At 44.9% G+C, this 22,389-nt stretch overlaps 1 protein-coding gene across 2 annotated transcripts in view; it reads left to right on the forward strand.

Moving 5' to 3' along the window:
* The first annotated feature begins 2,009 nt into the window (after positions 1 to 2,009).
* Positions 2,010 to 22,389, forward strand: part of RPP30 (ribonuclease P/MRP subunit p30) — a 33,434-nt gene continuing 13,054 nt past the window's right edge. The window contains exons 1-7 of one of the 2 annotated variants that reach the window (XM_005292521.5): positions 2,010 to 2,921; positions 4,908 to 4,963; positions 5,218 to 5,274; positions 7,613 to 7,687; positions 8,465 to 8,536; positions 16,679 to 16,768; positions 19,670 to 19,786. In XM_005292521.5, coding sequence (XP_005292578.2) covers positions 2,837 to 2,921; positions 4,908 to 4,963; positions 5,218 to 5,274; positions 7,613 to 7,687; positions 8,465 to 8,536; positions 16,679 to 16,768; positions 19,670 to 19,786 — 552 coding nt within the window. In that variant the 5' untranslated portion in view covers positions 2,010 to 2,836. Of the gene's footprint in view, positions 2,922 to 3,198; positions 3,440 to 4,907; positions 4,964 to 5,217; positions 5,275 to 7,612; positions 7,688 to 8,464; positions 8,537 to 16,678; positions 16,769 to 19,669; positions 19,787 to 22,389 lie in introns of those variants that run through there. The other variant, XM_024107289.3, reaches the window with a different exon arrangement.

A 22,389-nucleotide genomic window follows, 5' to 3' on the forward strand; every position in this document is an offset into this window, starting at 1 on the left:
AGACCCACCCCAGCAAATTGGGCCGTGTCCTCTCCCGTTGGTTCTTGAAACCAGCGACCCAAGAATCACCAAAGTCCCAAAAGTCCACCAATCCCAAAGTCTCTTGGGTCCAGCAACCCAAGAATCACAAAAGTCCCAAAAGTCCGACAACCCCCCAAAGTCTCTGTCCATGATCAGTGCAGCCCCAGAGTTCAAGGGGGGGGGGGTGAGCAGGGTGTTAAGGGGCACCTTACGTGATCCGAGGCCAACCGGCTGCTTCTCCGTGGGGTTCCACTGCAGCCTTCACCACGAACTGCTCCACTCCACCCGCAGTCCCACGAACTGCTCTGGCAGCCGCTCCGCTCCGCTCACCGACCTGTGAGCCGCTCCGCTCCGCTCACCGACCTGTGAGCTGCACCGCTCCGCTCACCGACCTGTGAGCCGCTCCGCTCCGCTCCGCTCCAGCCATCCCTTGGGCCGCTCCCACAAGGCTCTGCTCTGCTAGCTGCTCCTCCAGCCGCTCCGCTCCGCTCACTCCCCGCTAAGCTAAGTTAGCTTAGCTATAGCTTCAGGCTCCCCCACTAGTTAACACAGCCTCAGTGATCTCAGCTCTTAAATAGCTTTAGCTCTTTTGTGATTTCAGCTCTTAGTGATTTCAGCTAGTAGTAGGGGAGCCCCAGTGCTGGTGCACTATTGGCCCAAAGCAAACTCAGCTCAGCAGTCTGTAACTAGACTCCTAAGGGAATCAAAGTTAGCTCTGACATTCAACAGTGGAGAGAGGAGGTAGTGCAATTGGTGTTTCAACCCCCCCTTGGGGAGGGGGCCACACCATCAGGTACAAATACCTGTCCCCATCCTCTCTCAATTCACTGGGTTTTGTAACCCATGCCCCTTGACAAGCAAATGCTACTTAGGTAATGGTGAAAGACTCACTCAGTCCTTCTGTCATACAACAGTTCCACTGGCCTTGATTCACAGAATCAGGGTAACAAAACTTTATTCTTCCTGCCCCAATAACAGAGAAACTGGGGATCCCACACCAGCCAAAGTAACCACTTTGAGTTGCTGTGGTTTCATGCCAGGCGAGTGGGTGTGCCTATGCAAACAAGGTCAGCCCCTGGAGTTCTTTTCCACCCTCGCCATAATTTACCACCAGATGTCAGGGTAGAGCTCATCCTGACTCTGCTTACATCAGTCCAGATATAAGCCTGCAGTAGCAGGAAATAAAGACTTCTCTACAGCCATCCCTAGGCTCTGGTATTTTCTCATAAAGGAAATAAAAATGTGTCCCAGTATTGATGTTTTCCATTCCAACTGTAAGAAACATATTTTCACCATAGCAGTCTCCAAAGACCCTGAGAAGAAGAAATGCTGGCTCACTCTAAGGTTGCTGGCTCACTCACTCTCTCCCATTGTTTGTATAATCGATGTTGTGTGCATAGTTACAACAGCGATAGGTTGTACTGAATGAGTGATAATTGCAACAGATACATTTAGGAAAACCCAGGAAGGAGCCTTTAAGATTAAGTAATAAGAGAACTAAAGCACTGGTATTGGAAAGAGCAGTATATCTAGGCAGTTATAATTAGAGATGCATTAACTGGTACAAATAAAATAATCATTTTACCCAAAACTTAAACTAAATGCAACCCTGACTCTTTTGTGTTGAAAATGTGTAGTTAACTAGTTGCCTATTAATCTAGGTACCTACATGACTATCTAGGTCCCCCCTACTTTCTTTAAATGTTCAACCACTAGAACTTGTCTGATATTTTCCCTGAATGTGAATCCTGGTTTGAGGGTGAGGTTCACTAACAGAGATTAAAATGCATTAATAGTGTATGTAAGCCAAATGTATAGTTATTTATAAACAACATCGATTACATTTCAAATGTAATCGATCAGAAAATGAGGAGTTTTAAAAACCCATTTTCCCCTTTTCTTGTCATTGTCAATGCTCCATTGGTGCCTTAAATAATTTCATTGGTAATCATTCAGTTTAATATATAGCTGCTCCATCTAGTGGCTACAGTGCTGTTCTTTCCAGCAAACAAGGAGCCCACCACCAGGTCTTCTGTTTCAACTTCGTTTCGGAAAAGGATTCCACCTCCACAAAATAGCTATATACCGAGCTACAGTGTAGCTAAAGATCCAGGTTATCCCCTCCTGGAGAGGCATCTATGGAGGGGGCTTGAGGGTTTCAGAAACTCTGAGATTCACCTTTCTGAGTTTCTTTGAAATGTGCCTCTGCGGTTGATGCACTGGGAGTTCAGCATCCCGAACCCAGGGATCGGCAAGGGAAGGAATCCCCAGGTAGGGGCAGGAAGCAGCATTAACGTGGGTGCTGTCCCTTGCCCACAGAAAGCTGCCCCTGGCCTCCGCACGCTGGGGCCTGCGGCGGATGCTGTCTCCACTTGAGACATTTTGCCGCACGTTCTCCCTGTTGCGCACACGGGCTCTGCTCTCCTGGCGGGGGCCGTGCCGGGAGACTGACAGCCCAGGCTGGCTGCCCCCAGAGTGGTAAGCGCTGTGCGCCTGAGATGCTCGCAGACGGCGCGGCGCTCTGGGGGAGCGGACCCGGCGTTTGCACTGAGGGGAACCTGCCCTGGGTGCAGCCGGGAGAGTCCGGGGGTCCGCCGTGTGGGCACCGCGCGCGGGGCCTTGCGCTCAGTGTCGGTGTCACTCGTCATGCGCTGCTGGGAGGCAGGCAGGCAGGTAGGCTGGGCGGGGAAGGGGAAGCGGATGCACCGCCACAGCTACCAAACTACAACTCCCAGCATGCCTTGAGCGGAGCCGGGCCGGAGGCGCACGCGCACTGCTGCAGCCCCCCAGGCTGCTGGTGCCACGTGGTTGCAGCATGGCTGCTGTGTTTGCGGATCTGAACGTCCCGGGCGCGCCGGAGAGGAAGTCGCTGCAGAGTTTGCTAGAGGCCGCCGCGCACCGTGAGTAGCGACCTCCCGGGGCGCTGGGCGGGGTCCGCGCAGTTCAACCAGCCTGTCAGGCCCGGGGCGGGGCTCGGGGTGGGTAGCACCGGGCACCTCTGAGCCCACGGGGGCGGTTCTGACTCCTGCTGCAAGAGCCGGACTGCTGGGCGCTCTCCGGCGGCAGCGTGCGTGCGAGGAATGCCCCCTTCCCTAGGCGCTGGGCTGTTGGCCCGCCCTGCGGGGTGGAGCCGGGGTGCGGAGAGTGCGGCTGTTCCGCCTTCTCCCCCTTGTTGGTAGTAAGCAGTAGCCTTTGTGCTGGTAGCACCAGCCTCATTGGTTGCAGTGACTGTCTCGGGATTTGGGTGCGGAATCGTCCTGCCAACTCCGCCTGGTTCCCAAAGCCTGGGACGTTCGTTTGAAACTGTGCCATCCACCTGTGCTCTCTGCACTGCGGGGACCTGCTCTAGACTCAGAGAACATGGTTTTCCAGTCTCCTTTTCGACTAGATCCCCAGACTGAAACTAAATGTGATTGGGGTGTGTGTGTGTTAAATCTCCTAATTTGGAAGCCAACCTCATGCTACAGTTTTTGTGTGTCTGTTCGTGTTTGTCCTAGCACCGTTGGTAATGCCGTGTTTAGCAAACAAACTGCATCGTGGGGCATTCTTAACAAAATAAGTTTTACTGGCCAGTTTTAAGTCACTCTGTTTGCATTACATCATGCAATACATTTTAACTTCTGTGTATTGAGGCTGGAAAGATAACATGGCTAACGCTTATGATAGGTCCAATGAATAAGCTAGTGTACGTGTTCCCTTTCTATCGTGGCAGATGTGCACTATTGCTAGTAAAACTTCACTGTAATACTAGCCACTCTGGTAGTCGGGAATTTTTGCTATGTAGCTTCCCCAGCTCAGGCTGGAGCCCCAGGGAGGGGGAGGGTCTCATTGGGTTTCAGAGCCCGAGCTGGAGCTGGATCCTGAATGTTTACACTGCTATTTTTTAGCCCTGCAGCAGGAGCCTGAGTCAGTTGACCTGGCTCTGATTGTATGTCTACACCACACAATTAAAAATATGTGGCTGGCTGTGCCAGCTGACTCAGACTCCGGCTAAGGGGCTCTTTAATTGTGGTGTTGTAGACATTCAGGCTCAGGCTGGATCCTAGAACCCTGTGAGGTGGGAGGCTCCCAAGGCTCAGGAAGCCTGAGACCCATGTCTACACTGCAATTAAACAGCCCCTTAGCCTGAGCCCCGTGAGTCCAAGGTCATGTCTACACTAGCACTTACGTCAGCAAAATTTTTATCGCTTAGGGGTGTGAAAAAAACCCACCCGAGTGACATAAGTTTTGCCAGCATAAGCACTCATGTCCACTGCACTATGTTGGCGGGAGACGCTCTCCAGCTGACATAGGTACAATTGACCTCGTTTTATGATGTAGACGGGAGAGCGCTCTCCTGTCAGCATAACGTGCCTACATGAGCAATCTTACAGCGGCACAGCCATGTAAGTGTAGACATGGCCCAAGTCAGCTGGCCCAGGTGAGCTGTAGGTGTCTAATTGTAGTGTAGACATACCCTAAGACTCTCTGCAACGGGGTGTTTTTGTGGGGTTATTTTTTTTTTCTTTCTTTCTGAGTAGACGTATACCTTCAGGCACTGGTCCTATAAGCAATTGTGCATGTGCTCTAACATTAAGGAGCAAGTAGTCCCATTGAATTTATGGGATTACTTGTGTTTTTACAATTCAGCATTTGCATAATTGTTTGCAGGACTGGGACCCTAATTCTTCATGTATTGAAAGGGGGGGAATTTTTAACGTTAAGGCATCATGTTTCCTACTGTTTTTCTGTTTTCAGAAATCTCAAATTATTACACAAAGAAACCTTTCAGATTTGTAAATGATGTGTGGAGTTTAATTGCTAATCTTAAATCTCTCTATTCTGATTAATTTCTATTAAATAGTAAATTGGACAAAACAAACTTACCATATGTTTACCTTTTCTAGTGGGATATTCAACTGTTGCTATTAACCATGTCATTGATTTCAAAGAAAAGAAACAGGTAGGGCTCTGTTTCAATATTTATTCTTGTTTTCTTTATTTGTACTTAGTAATAAGTTCATAACTATGCATACATCTAGATGAGTGATCTAAGAAGGAAGCAAGTAGGGAATTACAGGATCCTTCAGTACATGACTAAACTATCATTTTGTAACCCCAGCTATCTAGAAGTTGTACAGTTTGGGCCTAAATTTTTTATCCCCCATGTTTAATACATTTTAACCGTGGTGTTTTTGTTTGTTTTTTTTGTTTCAGGAGATTGTCAAACCAATATCTCCTTCAGAACTGTTTCCATCTTTGCCTATTGTACAGGTATGTTAGAGTTTAAATTCCACCTGCACATGATAGTTAAGGATACGATTTAATCACAGAGGTCAGGCACAGATTCTGTGACTTTACTGGACCTCCATGACTTTGGCTTCAGGCAGTCAGGACTGTGCTCACCCCTCCTTTCCCCCTGCAGCTTCAGCCGGGGCTAGGGCCATGCGCGTCTCTTCCCCTCCCCCTCCCCCCCGTATCTTTGGGCCAGGACTGTGCCCGCCTTCCCCCATGGCTTTGGTTGGTGCTGGCTCCGCTGCTGTGTGCGCCCGCCCCACGGCTTTGGCAGTGTCTGGAGCCAAGACTGTGCCCCTCCAGTGGGGCTGGGGCTGTCAATCCCTCCTCCCCCATGAGGATCCAGGTGTCATTCCTTCCCTCAGCCCTCTCTCCCCCTGTTATTTTTAGTAAAAGTCATGGACAGGTCTGGGCTCCCATGAATTTTTGTTTATTGCCCACGACCTGCCCATGACTTCTACTAAAAATAACTGTGACAAAATCTTAACTAAGGCTGTGGATTAATCGCGATTAACTCAAAAAAATTAATCGTGATTGAATCACACAGTTAAACAATAAAATACCAAATGAAATGTATTAAATATTTGTGGATGTTTTTCCGCATTTTCAAATATATTGATTTAAATTACAACACAGAATACAAAGTGGACAGTGCTCATTTTATATTATTTTTATTACAAATTTTTGCACTGTAAAATGATAAACAAAAGAAATAGTATTTTTCAGTTCACCTCATACAAGTACTGTAATGCAATCTCTTTATCATGAAAGTGCAACTTACAAATGTAGGGTTTTTTGTTACATAACTGCACTCAAAAACAAAACTATATAAAATGTTAGAGCCTACAAGTCCACTCAGTCCTACTTCATGTTCAGATAATGGCTAAGAGAAACAAGTTTGTTTACATTTACGGGAGATAATCTGCCCACTTCTTAATTACAGTGTCACCTGAAAGTGAGAACAAGCATTTGCATGGCACTGTTGTTGCTGGCATGGCAAGATATTTGTGTGCCAGATGCACTAAAGATTCATATGCCTCTTAATGCTTCGGACGTCATTCCAGAGGACATGCTTCCATGCTGATGACGCTTGTTAAAAAAATGTGTTAATTAAAATTGTGACTGAGCTTCTTGGGGGAGAATTGTATGTCTCCTGCTCTGTTTTACCCACATTCTTTCATATATTTCATGCTATAGCAATCTCGGATGATGATCCAGCACATGTTGTTCATTTTAAGAACACTTTTACTGCAAATTTGACAAATGCAAAGAAAGTACCAACGTGAGATTTCTAAAGATAGCTACAGCACTCGACCCAAGATTTAAGAATCTGAAGTGCCTTCCAAAATCTGAGAGGGATAGGTGTGGAGCAAGCTTTCAGAAGTCTTAAAAGAGCAACCCTTTGATGCAGAAACTACAGAACCCAAAGCACCAAAAAAGAAAATCAATTTTCTGCTGGTGGCATCTGAATCAGATAATGAAAATGAACATGTGTCGATCCACACTGCTTTGGATCATTATTGTGCAGAACCCGTCATCAGCATGGACACCTGTCCTCAGGACTGGTGGTTGAAGCATCGAGGGACATATGAATTTTTAGCGCATCTGGCACATAAATATCTTGTCACGCCAGCTACAACAGTGCCATGCAAACACCTATTCTCACTTTCAGGTGACATTGTAAACGAGAAGTGGGCAGCATTATCTTCTGCAAACTGCAAGACACCTCTACCTCGATATAACACTGTCCTCGGGAGCCAAAAAAATCTTACCGCATTATAGGTGAAACCGCGTTATATCAAACTTGCTTTAATCCACCGGAGTGCGCAGCCCCGCCCCTCCCCCCCCGGAGCACTGCTTTACCGCGTTATATCAGAATTCATGTTATATCAGGTCATGTTATATCAGGGTAGAGGTGTATATATAAAAATGGACTTCAATTTTAAAACTGCATTTGTAGTGCCCTTATTCTTTGATTAGAGAACAGTAGCGGTAACACAATAAAATGTGTTTTTACTCTGCTGTGTTGATTTTTTTGTTCATTTGTTTAAAGCAAAAACAGATGTCAAAGAAATACAAGAAAATCCACTGTTTCTGAAGAGCAGAAATGTACCAAAAAAATACAGAAGCAAAGCATTAAAATTAGAAAGACAAAAATATGAAGAGTATATTTAGAAGTGATCAGAAAATTGGTATAGTCAAAAATATAAAGAAAACATCATTCTCTATATATAATAATAGGCATGAAAATCTATTAGCTAGGTTTTTGCTTTGTACTTTCGTCAACAGTCTCTTTGATGGTTTATTTTGCTTACAGGGAAAATCCAAACCAATTAAAATTGTAACCAGACTAACGCTTGTAGTTTCTGATCCTTCTCACTGCAATGTATTGGTAAGTATTTTAAAATGTATTTATTTTGTAAGTTGTATTTTCTCTTCATAGTAAAATGTTATTTTTGAAATGTTATGGATTTCACAAAAAATACTGCACTAATTTGCTGAGCTATAATGTCTCCTTACGATCACATCACTCTCTGAAGATCTCACTTTATAAAACTGGGATGTGCTCTGCACTGGTGATTTACTAATGGTGTAACATGCTGCCATGAGAAATCAGAGTTCTGTTCCCATGCCTGAAGGCTTCAAGTAAAGTGCTGCTACCAACCCATGTGATAAGGTGGGGGAAGAAGTGTTAAAACATGAAATCATCACCCCATCTCTAGAACTTGAGTTCAGGTTTTAAAATATGACAATAGAGCTGATACTGCATTTGTTTGTTTATTTTTTTTTTAAACTTGAACTCCAGCATAACTATCCCTCTCCCCTCCTCCCTCCTGAGGCTCCAGGGAGTTTTGCTGGGTGTTCTAATAACTTGGGCGAGGGGAGGACTTACATTTTCTAAGTGATAAAGTAGGACATGTGTGTGGCTTACAAGGCAAACAGTCGCTACTGCTTTACTTATTGTGTAGAATGAGCGCCAAAATAATGACCGTGGTGAAACACCGTCAGCAGATAGGGCTGCTAATAGAGCCTTAATAGGAGTAGTTTGGTTTTACAACTCACAATTGGAGAAGCGTGGCTTCTATTAGTTGTTGTTTTGGCAATTTTCATAGTACATACCTTTAGCATCTTCCATAAATTAGCGTGATTCTTTTTTCCTTTTTGTCAGAGATCAACATCTACAAATATAAGATTGTATGACATCATAGCAGTGTTTCCAAAGACAGAGAAACTGTTTCACGTAAGTATTAAATACACATATATATATCCTCTCTCGACGCATCTGAGAATCCATTTGTGATCGTAGCTGCCAATGCTGGAATAATGTTTAGTGCTTTGAGTTGGATTAGGCAAGTGTTCTGCTTGGATTTCATCTCAAACTTGATAGAGTGCAAGGCAGAAAAAGCACACCACGTGGCAGTGAGAGAAAAACATCCATTACCCATGTTAAGCTGTCAGTGTTTAGAAAGTTTGTCTCAAACCATTTGACTTCCTAAATTTGAACACCTTCCTCAGCTCATTAGCTCTTTGGCTTAGTAGGAATTGTTTTAGAACTCTGTTGAAATGATGCTTTGTGATGACTGAAGGAATGTAGGATTTAAATGTTTGAGCAGTGGGGTTTTGTGGGTGACTTTCTCTCACTGACCTACCACCCATCCCCCACAAAAAAAGTCTGAGATCTCTTACTGAAAAGCCATATGGAAATAGCAGCCAATCATTTTGTAAAAAAAAAACAAAATAGGGTGGAGGAGGGTAGGGCAGGACACAGCTTTGCTTCTATAGTCTCTGCACATGTAGAATGTATTTTCCTAAATCAAATGTTTCCATTTAAAAAAAAAAAGTCTCCCTTGGCATTGAGACGGGCTTTTGCCAAATGTAGGAGGAGAAAGCTTTGCTCTTGCAAAACCATGGTTTTTCTTACAAAATATTTGTGTGCAGTTTTCCCTTCTGCTGCCAAGGGCAGCACTGAACCTGCAGGAAGTGAAGTAAACCCAGGCAAAAGCATTTAAGAAGAGAAAAATATTTAAGGGAAAGCTGTAGTTTTCTTGAACACAATAGTGTGATAGTTCAAAACAAACTTTCAGGTTTACCCTGTTCCCTGTTGGTAAAGATTCAGTCTCTGAATGTGTTGCTACACGGAAATCTTCTTATAGTTTAAACAGATGTTTTGGACACTACAAACTATCACAGTGAAAGGGCTCCACACCCTACTCCTGAGAAAGATTCACTTTTAGTGGTTTAATCTTTCTGTGATATATATTCAGGAACCAGTTAAATAAGGCTTGCTTCTTATATTGGTTATCACTCAAAATACAGCTATTTTATACCCTTTAAAATTTGTATTCTTATTCCTGTCCACTTATAAAGGCAGTTTGGTGTGTTTGAATATGATCTAATGTGGTTCACTTTTTGTAGTTGATAGAGAAAATTTGTTCTACTCTTATCCAGTAAGGTGACATTCACCCTAGCTATCGTCTCTCACTGAGTATCAAGAGGTTTTCTCCTGCCTCCAATTGGCTCATAATGCCAGCCTCCATCTCCCTTTTGTTTAATTTTCAGACAAGCACTTTCGTGGGTTTTTTCCCTCCATCTCCTCAGGCTTGAGAGGAGCTCCCTGTAAACATCTGCAAAACCACCTCATTACCTTCCTCAAAATCCCCCCTAAAAACTCACCTGTGCTGTGAAGCCTACAGAAAACTTGACAATGGTTAGGCCACTAGTGACCTGAAATCACAGCCTATCATGCTGACCAATAGTGCTCATTGTTTCCTTGTCCTACTCCATCTGTCTGCATGTATCCATCTGTTGTCTGTTGTTACACTCTACTTAGAGTGTAAACTCTCTGAGGCAGGGATTGTCTTTGTTTGTACAGCACCTAGCATGGTGAGGTTCTGGTCCATGATGAGGGCTCCTAGGCACTACGGTAATACAAATAATTAATAGTAGAAATTACATTTTCCCCTCGCAGTACCATATCTTTTCAGAGTCATTCTGTCAGACAGGAGAAGGTTCGGCTTCTTGATCAACTGCGTTTTCTGGCCAACATGTTTTTAAGCATTTTACAGTTGCTGTGGAAATACACTTAATGTGCAATCAGACTCCGGTGGTTATTGAGCATTCCACTGCACACTAAGTTGTACTGTTTCTTTGTCAATATATCTTGAACAAACACCACGGCCAGAAAACTATTGGTTCTAAAGCACTATCTAATGCAAAGTGGTTTCTGGATTAACTAGTCAGGCAGTAGACATTCGCTACCTCCCTGTGTCTCGTATACAAGGTGTTAAAATGTGCGATATTTGCGTAGCTGGTGTGAGTGCCCCAATCAGGCTGACGGTCTGACACAACCTGTCATTTATCAAAATGTTTTGCACACATAAAATTGTCATGTGGATTTATTGATTGAAAACTCATTAGGCTTCTCTACTAACTGCGGAATTCCAAGCATGAGTAGCAAGTAACCGTGTGCTTTTGCTAGTCTGACTGACAGTGAACAAACTGATCTTTAACGTGGGAGATGATGGACTACCAACTAGCATACTGAATCTCTTGGTGGGAATGCTAGTATTCACTTTCAAAGGAAGTCTGCCAACTTGGAATGGAGTCTATTTAAAAAAATGGCTGAAAACTATTTTCTGTTACTACAGCTGCCACTGTATGCTCCTGCCTCCCCAGCCTATTTTTGTAATTTAATCATCAAACTTCCCTGCTTTAAAAAAAAAAAAAAAAAAATTTACCTCTGCCTTGTGAAAGACTCGTATGTACAGGAAACTGACAGAGGTAGAATTTGACTATATAAAGTAAACACACTGAAAGATTTTTTTTCTAATCTCTTTCAGCCATAGTAATCTTAAATCTTACTTGTAACAACTGTAGTTTAAGAAAACTACCATTTGATTGATTTTTCTTTTAAATTAATGTTCCTCTTATTGAATAGTTTTCTAAGGTGCCTTAGACTGTCTTCCTCTTTCTGTTTTTAGGTTTTGAAAGATGCAAATGACATCAGAAAAAATCTGCAAGAAGGGAGATATAGGTTAGGAAAAACTTTCTAACTTTAAGGGTAGTTAACCACTGGAACCAATTACTTAGGGAGGTTGTGGAATCTCTATCCATCATTGGAGGTTAAGAACAGGTTAGGCAAACACCTGTGAGGGCTGGTCCAGATCAGTGGTTTTCAAAGTTTTTAGGCTGCGTACTCCTGTCCAAATAATGTAGTCTATCATGTACTCCCATCTGAGATAGGCAGAAGCAATGTGTGCAGGGGCGGGGGGTTCTGCCTTCCATTTAGCAACAGCTTCTAGAGGTTTTCAAACTGTGTGCCCCCCTGGGGGTTCAAAGGAACGCTCAGGATGGGGATGGTAGTGGCACTTCTCAAAGTTTTTGAGCTGAAACCCCCTCCCCCCTTGAGTTACAGTTTTTGGTTGCAACCTTCCCCCCCCCCCCCCAACCAGACGGGCTGGGTGGACCTATGAGGTGAGGTAGAGCTTCCTCCCCAAGCCCTGCCCCTGTGAACATTCCTCCTTGTCCCTCTAGGGCAGGGGTGGGCAAACTTGGCCCGAGGGCCACATCGGGGAATAGAAATTGTATGGCGGGCCATGAATGCTCACGAAATTGGGGTTGGGGTGCGGGAAGGGGTGAGGGCTCTGGGGTGGGGCTGGGGATAAGGAGTTTGGTGTGTAGGAGGGTGCTCTGGGATGGGACCGAGGGATTCAGAGAGCAGGAGGGGGATCAGGGATGGGGCAGAGATGCAGCCCCCAACCCAGCACCCCAACCGGAGCACCGGAGTGGGGCCGAGCCGCGTGGTGCCGCCCCCGACCCAGCACCCCGGCTGGAGCGCCAGAGTGGGACAAGCCCCAGACCTCGCTCCTCAGGGTCGCGGGCCGGCTTAAAACGGCTCGCGGGCTGTAGTGTGCCCACCCCTGCTCTAAGGGGGCACATCCCAGTGTTTGAAAACTTCTGATTCTGAGTCACACAGCAGAAAGGAAATTTGCACCAGTGCGGCTTCAGTTTTAATTGAATGGAGATTAAACATTGATTAGATTGCCAAGTCTTACTAAATAAAGTGCGTTGTCCACCGTTAGAGGATTTTTCTCGCCTACCCCCCATGAAAACTCGTGTGCTCCTAGGGGTATGTGTACCCCAATTTGATAACCACTGGTCTAGATAATCCTTAGTCCTACATCAATGCAGGGGATTGGACTAGATCATCTATCAAGGTCCCTTCCAGTCCTATGATTCTATTTATTTTATCCTAAGGTGGCTCAAGATCTTTCCAGGAGGCACTAGTAACAATGTAAAACAACTGGAACTGGAATGTTCAGTCTACACAAGAAATTAGAGCGATACATTATTCTTTAGAGCCTGAATGTCCTGTTGATTGTTAAATAAATTAATAGGTAGGTCGTATTTCACTAGCATCTACCTGATCTTCCTTTGAAGCATCTCCTTCAGACGTCAACATTTAAATCTTATTGGCTTCATCAGTAAAATATCACTTTGCCAAAGTGTAAGCCTTTTGTTTTTGGGAATTTCAAGGGATAACTCATTTATTTTACTGCCAACACCAATGTGTCCACCAGATGAGGCTGTTGTCCCCATTGAGGGTGCATGATCTGAGCTGTAGTGGTAGGACTCCATGTATTTTTTTCTTTTTAAGTTTGGGCAACCAGACTCTGTGAGACTTGTCTGGTTGATCCAAAGACTGAGCCATTACTGGAGTAGAGTGGATCTCAGCAAATGTTCCAACTTTCTTGACAATTTAGGAATTCTCCCTTTAAACATGCTTCTTTCTTCTATTTAGTTTGGCTTTTCCTTTTTTGTTCCTTGTGACAACTCCTAATCACTGGGAGTCTGGGCTGGTATTCTTGAATTTGAACAGTTCCCCCTTCAGTTATGGCACGTTCGTGACATGGAATAGATGTTTTCCTAACCAACTCAGGTGTAGAGAGAGGCTGGTTCTCTGTCATCCCACAACACATCATCTGCTGGAACTTCTGTTTTGTATTTTTGGGTATGTCTACATTGCAATAAAACACGCGTGGCTAGCCCGTGTCAGCTGACTTGGGCTGCAGGGGTATAAAACTGCAGTATAGACATTCAGGCTGGGTCCCAAAGGCCAGGCTCCAGCCTGAGCTTGCATGTCTACACTGCAGTTTTATAGCCCTGTAGCCTGAGCCCTGCAATCCCATGTCAGCTGACACAGGCCAGCCCTGAGTTTTTTTTATTGCAGTGTGGACGGATCCTTTGTTTTCATTCACTTGTTTGTGTCTTCCTGTCTCCAGTTCCTGTGCCCTTGCTGCTGTCCCATGTAGGGGATGATTCAAAGCCAAATGAGGGTGTTGTTTGTGCTCACTGTCAACATTTACACACTAAATTCACTAACCCCTTGGCTCTTTGTCAGTATCTTGATAACAGGAATGGCCAGGATGACATTTTAAATATCAAAGAAAGTTTGTAAGTAGCCAAAGAGAATCCAAAATGATGATTGCAATTTCCTGTAGGTGTCCCATGAGTTGCCCATTTTTCCAGTTGATAGCATTAGACTGTAGATAAGGAAGGGGATAAAAATAGGTTAAGGCTCTGTCCATACTTGGACCAAGGAACCATACTTAAACTCCGTTTAAACAGCCTTCCAGCTAAATGGGTGTCTGATAGTATAGCCAGCTGGTTGGAAATCTGTTAAGCTAGAACTGCAGTTAAACTGATTTTGAACACTTTATCAAACTTGGTTTGAAATGGAGGGTAAATGGGGCCTAAATTTTGGAATGACAATATTCCTCAAAGCCCTCTTCAGTATATGTAGGAATCATTTGTACATGGTGTAAAACAATTGTGCTTTGGAGACTCTTGCATCAGCAATGTGGGCTGTGTGACAGGGTTGTGTGTGCCCCCTCCCGCCTTAGGGTATAGGGGCAGGGTGTAAGTAGCCCATGTTTATGTCTCTGTGGCCAAAGCCAATATACTTGCCCCTGTTAGCAGGGCAATAAGGCCTAGTGCCAAAGTTCACAGATTCGCCCCTGTCAGCAGGGCAGTAAATCCCAGTGACTAAAGTCAATAGCTTTGCCCCTGTTAGCTGGGCAGTGGAGCCTAATCACAGTCACCAGGTTCGCCCCAGTCAGCTGGGCAGTAAGGCTTCCTGGCCAAAACCAATGGTTCCGCCCTTGTTAGCAGGGCAATAAGGCCTAGTGGCCAAAGTCAATGGATTCGCCCCCAGTCCGCAGGGCAGTAAGGCCTAGTAGTCAGTCAATAATCTGCCCCGTTAGCAGAGCAGTAAGGGCAAGTGGCCTCAGTCAGTCACGCACAAAAAAGGGGGGTGATGGCGGCCCAGGTAGGGGGAGCCCAGGCCTTCCCTCTCCACCAGGCCCCAGCTCAGGGCTCTGGTAGTGGCAAGAATGCATGCCACTGAGTCAGCAGGGGGGTCCAACCAAAACATGCTGACTAAAGGTTCCGGTTCTCTAATCAAGCCACTATATAATTCCCCTGGGCTGCTTCCTGCCGTGGTTCCCGCTGCTGCGGCCTGGACATCTCTGCTGTCTCCAGGTTCCCTGGTCTGCGCTGTCCCCGGTGACTCCAGGCTCTGTGAGGCCTCCCTGGGTACCCTGGCATCTGCCTGGGTTGCGGCGTCTCCGGCTCCCACGGCCTTGGGCTTTGGCTGGAGCCTACGGCGTGCGTCCTTCCTCTCCAGCAGTCCACCTCAACTGAGTTGAGCTTCTCCCTTTTATACTAGTGCATTTGGAGCATGCCCAGTAGAGTTGAGGCATGGCTTCCTCATCCCATAATGTAGGGTTAACACTTCCCCATCCAGTATGGGTCGAGTGTGCCCCGACACAGGCTGATTAACAGAGATCCCTTCTTCAAGGGACCAGGAAGCAAAACCAGAAGTGTTTACTCGTCTCCTTTATGATGTATAAATATGGCCTGCTGAAGCATTTTAGACCTTAGTGTTCCTAATCTCTCTTCCCTGGAGGACCTTGGTAAGCCCCTTGCAGGACTGGAATAGTGATGATATACAAGGCTAGTAGGTAGGGATGTGGGAGAGCTACACCTCTGCTATTGGTCTTATGAGACATGGTTCAGCACCTCCAAAAAATTTGCCAGGGTGTTGAGTGAAGAGAACGAAGGGAGGACCCTACATTGCTAATTTTAGAACAAAAAACCAAAAGTGACTTTTGAACTGAACTTCATTGAGAAACAGAAAATGATGGGGAAGTTGGGTTCTGCTTTGCAGCACACCTGGTGGTAACGTATGGGCTAGATTCTCCATTCCAACCAAGCTGTGCTCAGAATAGAGAAGTGATGCTGCAGGGAACCACATGTAGTTCCCTCATTAGCAGCTGCTGAGCTCTGTGCTGTGCCCTGGAAAACCCTGACACGCTTACTTGCCTTACAGTGGTGGGGAGAAGGAATTGCGGGGGGGCTCTTTCGCTGGTTCAGGTTGTGCTAGAGCTATTTCTGCCAGTGGGGAATTCCACCCCACACACAGGGAATTCTGCACTGACCATCTCCAGCCACTTTATGCCTTCCAGCCTTAAAATGGCCTTGATGGACCAGAAAATCTGGTCCCCTATAATCATCTTTACTGTGTATGCATATATAGCATGAACAAGATAGTGTATGCAATTAATGTCTTGTGTGAGAAACTATATGAATCACGTGGTCCCCTCATGGGGAGTTAACTGTCTCTAGACAGTTCATTGGCCACATTTAGCTCTTTTCTTCTCTTTTTAAAGAGAATGTAAATTGTGGGGATGTGCCCTAGTAGCCTGGAGCCAAGATTTTTTTAAAGGTGAGTAGTGATTTTGGGCACCCAATCTGAGGCCCTCAGAAGGTGGGTGCTGAGCATTTTCTGAAAATCAGGCTCCTTTAATGGGTCTCAAGTTGGTCACCCAAAACCACAGTCACTTAGCAGTGTCTGAAGTGCTGCTGTCCTAGGCCAAATCCTTTTTCCTAAAAGCAAATAAGAATCATCCCTCTGGGACTTGAAAAGTAACTTTGCAGTTTGTTTGAAAAAAGGAGGCTCTGCTGTATTAGCAATGACATGTATCCACCTGGTAAGGGTGGATCACTTTGCTAACCCCACTTTAAGGGATGCCTTACAACCAACTGAGAGCAAAGCAGTGATGCCCACTGCTAAGCTATCTGTTTATTTTAATGGAAAAGGTGCTTTAAAAGTGCCAGGTGCTTTAAAAATAAATAAATCCAACATACCCACATGGCACTGCTGCAGTGTCTGGCTGGTATCCCCGTGGAACAGCTCTTGGATTTAAAACATAGACTACGCTGGAAATGCCTTTGACATATCTGTGATATAGCAAATGTCTGCATGTCTAAAGCTGGCAGCTCACTTAAAGGTGCCTTATCTGTTTGTATTTTTGTGATGTAGGTCGCTTGCACAAATCTAGATGTGGATCTGATATGCATAAATGTAACAGAAAAGCTGCCATTCTACTTCCGAAGACCCCCTGTTAACATGGTAAATTTGCAACTAAATCATTTGCTGCTATTAAACTCAGTATATAATACTAACACAACTGAGGTTTTCCACCGGAGTGGTTTTTTTCTTGCTCTTGTACTACAGGGTGGTTTTTCTTTGAAGATGTGTTCTCTCCTTACTTTTCTACACTATGACTATCCTGAGGTCTCATCTGTGTAAGGCAGTGCTTCATTAAATGAAGTCAGTGCCAGCCAATGGAATTGCTGACTATTTGATATTGGATAAAAGTTAGAGTAAAAACAAAGCATCAGCCATTTATAAACTATCTTTTATAAATAAAATCCTGCCCACACAACTTAGTCTGGATACTTAGGTCAGATTCTTTCCTTGAATATGGACCAGCATCAGCTCCTTGTCAGTAGTAGTTACTCATGGGTGGACATCCATGGGTAGATTTTAGTCCTTGTTGTTGAAAAATGTACAGCTAGAGCTGGCTGGAAACGTGAATTCCTGTTCCATAGGAATAACAACAAAAAATTGTTCTGATATGGAATGAAAAATGAAATTTCTAAATTTCTCACAGAACAGAAATTTCAGCATCTTGTTTCAGATTTTTTTTCCCCCAAACAACATTTTTGTTTTGACCTCTCAAAATGTTTCTGAGGCTCCCAGAGCGCCAGCAGTTCTCCGTGTGGGGAGCTGGGCAGCACAGGGACCCTGAGGGTATGTCTACACACCAATATAAGCCTGGGCTCAAGCCTAATCTCCCCTTGCGTCCACATACCAAATGTGTTAACCTAGGTCTCAAACCTAGTACCCCAGGACCCTGCAGGACTGGAGTGTCCAAGCACATGTTAAGCTGGGACCTAGGGTCTGAGCACTATTGCTTTCCTATGTGCACGCAACTCCAACTTGACTCAGATCCCAGAAGGCCTCTGGATGTATCCCAGAGTTCCCTGGGGCAGCTTCTTTAGTCCTCTCTATGCCAACAATCTGTGGTGCAGTCTGTTGCACTCTGTTGCAAATGGAGTACAGTGGAGCACACTGTACCCCAAGCCCTAGGGATGCACTTCACCACTCTGCAGCCAGCAGCAGCCAGCTGTTGGGGGTGGGAGTGTTTTTCCTCTGAAATCTACATTTTATGTCAAACTTCAAAACAGACAAAAATAAATAAAAAAAAAACCAAACAAACAAACACCTTTGCTGAACATCCAATTTTAAAAATTAAGAATTGCAATGTTTCATTTCAATAGTTTGAAAGCCCTGAACACTGATGTCCTAAGTATCTTGAGAACGGGTGCACAAGGGCATTTTCCCGCCAATGTGACTCAGCCTAGAAGTAGAGAGCCCAATTCTCAGATTAGATGGTAGTTCAGTATAAAGCCTCCTCAAACTGCAGTCATTGTCCTCAGATAGCCACCAAAGGAGCTAGTTATGAAGTTTATGTACTTGTGGGCTTCTTATGGGCACCTGAGTCGCATCAATGGCACCACCCCAGTGTGGAAACAGGGTGGGCAGTCGCGTTTTTCCACAGTGCATCCCATTCCTAAGTCTAGAGTGTTGACATTGCGGGGGGGAGAAGTGGCGCTAGGCACTCTGGGATAGGGTTACTTTGACTCAGGTCTGTGCACTGCAGTGTGGATGCCAGAGCCCTAGGTTCAAGCATGGGTCAGAAAATCCTTAACCTAGGGTTAAAATGTAGTGTAGAGACACAAGCACAGGGTTCCCTGACATGGGTCAGCTGATTCGAGTCCCACTAACCCGAGGCTTACATTGTTGTGTAGACATACCCTGAGAGCCCCAGCTCTGGCACAGTCCATCTGGTGGGCTGCTGAGGACTGGGGCAGGCAAGCTGGCAGGAAGTCAGTCAGGTTTCTGACTGAAACCTGTTTGGCAGGCAGGTTTCCCTGGTTCTGACCAGCGCTAGTGATGATATTTGATAAATCTCATGCTCGGGTGTATGTGGAGGACAGGCACAGCAGCTAATTGGACAAATGAAATAAGAAGGTTCTCTTTCGTGTACTGCAACATCTTGCTATAAAGCTCCATACCGCTAGTGTGAGATAGTGTTGTGCAGTGAGCTGACTACAGAGCCAGGAGCTTATCTGCAAAAGTGAGAATATCTGTTTCACAGAGGGGCTGTGAGGGTGGGTTAATGCTCTTTTGTTCTGTGTTTGTACAGCACCTAGCATAATGAAGTCCTGGTCCATGGCTGGGCTCCTAGGCACTACCACAACGGAAATAATAAATAATAACAAACTGTACTACAATCTACTTTCCTTCAAAAATTGTCAAATGGGGTGGGGAAGATTTAATTAACTTCACTCTTCTCCCGGAATAACTTCTCCATTAGTCAGTACTTGAGTACTATGGTGATGGGTGCTAGGGAGAACCCTCAACTTTGGAAAGTGATACTCTTCAGGGCCAGCTGTGAAGCTGCAGAAGGAGTGTTCTGTCGATTTTTACAGTGCCTATCTGTTCATGAAATGCTCCAGTGATTAACCAGCTCTTCAGAGTTTGGCGCCATGATTGGCCTTCTGAAGAGAGGAAACTTCCCACTGTTCTCTTTCTCTCACGCTTTGAGACTTCCACACTTGCAGCTGAACAACTGTGTTTGTCTCTCATCTGAAAGCCTATTATAGCCTGGCAAGTAGAGAGGAAGAGAAGGCTTTCTTTCTTTATTTATTTATTTTTATTATACGCCTCAGTTACCTGACAGTCTTAAGTTCAAGTGCATTTACATGGCATACAGACACAATGTCTTTATTTTCACTCTTCAGACTACGGTGTGTTTCTGTTGGAACAGTTCCAGACGCACGTTAGTTTTGTACATAAAGCGGTAGAACTGAGCGAAGAAGTCATCAATAATAGACACTCGTTGTAAGATTGGTATGCGACTCTGCTTTTGGTTTTTGATTATTTTCTTTCTTTCATGTGAAGGCAATAGATCGCGGTGTTTACTTTGAACTTCTTTACACCCCTGCCATCAAAGACTCCACAATGAGAAGATACACAATTTCAAATGCTCTGAGTCTGATGCAGATCTGCAAAGGAAAGGTGAGCTCTCAAACCGAAATACAATTCATTCAGTCAGTTGTTGAGATTTTTCTGGAGTTGCATCGGCTGAGCAGTTTCAAGAAGGTTTGATGCTGGAATTTCTGAACACATGACTGAGCCTTTGCCTGCCAATACGTGCAAACCATAATTCCAACTACAAATACCCTTGGCTGTGGAACAGCTAATATTTTCTAAGGCCGATGCTTTTAAAATGGTCGAGATTTTTTTCAGAGCAACCTGTCAGTTACTGCAGCTGTAATACTGGGGCAATGCAGGGCATTCACAAAAAACAGTCCTGGAGACTTAAGATTTGCACAAAGATAGATGTTTGTGCATATTGTTAAAGATATGTAGAGAATTTCTAATTGACAAAAAGCACATCTTGTAGATCTAGGCATCTGTACATATGTTAAACTATTGTATCATACCATATCATATCTTACAAAATACTTTAAATACAGGATCTTGCATGTATTTAAAAACAGTTAAGTGAAAACATCACTAAACTCCTGTCAAGTCTCCTTCCCCACTCTGAACTTTAAGGTACAGATGTAGGGGCCTGCATGAAAACTTCTAAGTTTAACTACCAGCTTAGATCTGGTCCGCTGCCACCACTCCCAATGTGCTAATTCCCTTCCCTGGGTAGCCTTGAGAGACTCTTCACCAATTCCCTGGTGAATACAGATCCAAACCCCTTGGATCTTAAAACAAGGAGAAATTAACCATCCCCCTCTCCTCTCTCCCACCAACTCCTGGTGGATCAAGATCCAACCCCCTTGGATCTAAAAACAAGGAAAAATTAATCAGGTTCTTAAAAAGAAGGCTTTTAATTAAAGAAAAAGGTAAAAATCATCTCTGTAAAATCAGGATGGAAAATAACTTTACAGGGTAATCAAACTTAAAGAGCCCAGAGGAATCCTCTTCTAGCCTTAGGTTCAAAGTTACAGCAAACAGAGGTAAACACCCTAGTAAAAGGTACATTTACAGGTTGAGAAAACAAAGATAAAACTAACACGCCTTGCCTGGCTGTACTTACAAGTTTGAAATATGAGAGACTTGTTCAGAAACATATGGAGAGCCTGGATTGATGTCTGGTCCCTCTTAGTCCCAAGAGCGAACTTTCACCAAAACAAAGAGCACAAACAAAAGCCTTCCCCCCACCAAGATTTGAAAGTATCTTGTCCCCTTATTGGTGCTTTGGGTCAGGTGTCAGCCAGGTTACCTGAGCTTCTTAACCCTTTGCAGGTAAAAGGATTTTGGAGTCTCTGGCCAGGAGGGATTTTATAGTATTGTACACAGGAGGGCTGTTACCCTTCCCTTTATAGTTATGACAACTCCTATTACATAAAACAAGCCCATACTGCTGGCTGCCACAGGGTAGATTTCTGGCTGAAATAGCTCTGTCCTACGTTCTGCCCTGCTTCTGAAACTGAGGAATGAAGAAAATCTTGTATCTGAAGATCCTCATGTCCCTCCTATTGATATGTTGCATCCCACCAGGGCAACCTGTCAATCCTGGTGGGGCCTCACATCACATGTGTAGCAGCAGATCAGACTCCTGCCCACCAGTCCTCAGGAGAGAGGAGGAGGAGGAATCGCAGCTTTCTTTTTCCCTTTCTCTGTGGAGATGTGATAGGTAGCACCACCTCCTGAATCTTTCTTCTCAGCCTCCTGTGCCTGCTCAGCACTGGGCAGGGATTCTCCTCTGGCCTCCCTCCAGCTAAGGGGAGTTATGGTGTTGCCACCTCCTGGACTCTGTTGGCTGTTCCCCTTCTGCGCAGAGTCTGGAAGACAGGCATTGGCTGCTGCAGCTCAAAACAGCAGGCTTAATTTTTCCAGCTGAAGCAGTCAACACCCTTGACATTCAAAAGCACCCTCGAGATCCATAGTAAGCAGGTTTAAAGGTGACCTGCAAAGCAAAAATATCTCCTGAGATCTTTCCTGATGTGTGGGGGGAAGTTCCTCTATGTGTTATTTCTGCTTCTGGCTTTTAATGTTCTCTGAGTCATAGGGGTCTCCACGTTCTTTTGTGCTCAGCACCAGAAGAAGTCTTGTGCATAGCGGAGACAGTGAGGTCGTTCCATGGAAATGCAAATAGCTCTGAGGTAATCAGAGCTCCTACTTGTGTATGTAGTTGCTTTCCTCAAATCCATGCTCCACTCCTTGTGTTCGGAAAGCGGAGGGCAAGTGAAGCAATGTAGAAGAGCAGCAAATGGGCCATATCCCCCTAACTGGAGATGTGTGGTATGTAAGGGGCAGTGATGTCAGTAGGAAGAGTGCAGAGGCCTCACAGCTCAGGCTTTGTCCTGAGAAGGAATCCCACAGCCCTATCTTCATCTTTAAAATGGTATGAGAGATCTTTAAGGCTAATGCTTTAGAAGTAGGTTTCCATGAGCACCTTATCTCAAGTCATTACAGGCAGGAGTCCTTTGGGGTTCACCATTAAAGGAACTGTGGCAGCTATGCAAAGAACTGGGATGTGTGAGCCCCTGAAACAGTCACCCTCTGCCATGGCCTAGGGGTCCCATAGAAGCCTAGTGAAGGAAAGAGGGGAGTTAGCCAGCCAGGGAGATGGGAGAGGAGTGTGGTATTCTTCCTTCACC

This window comes from Chrysemys picta, chromosome 7, assembly GCF_011386835.1.
Source record: "Chrysemys picta bellii isolate R12L10 chromosome 7, ASM1138683v2, whole genome shotgun sequence".
NCBI lineage: Eukaryota > Metazoa > Chordata > Testudines > Emydidae > Chrysemys > Chrysemys picta.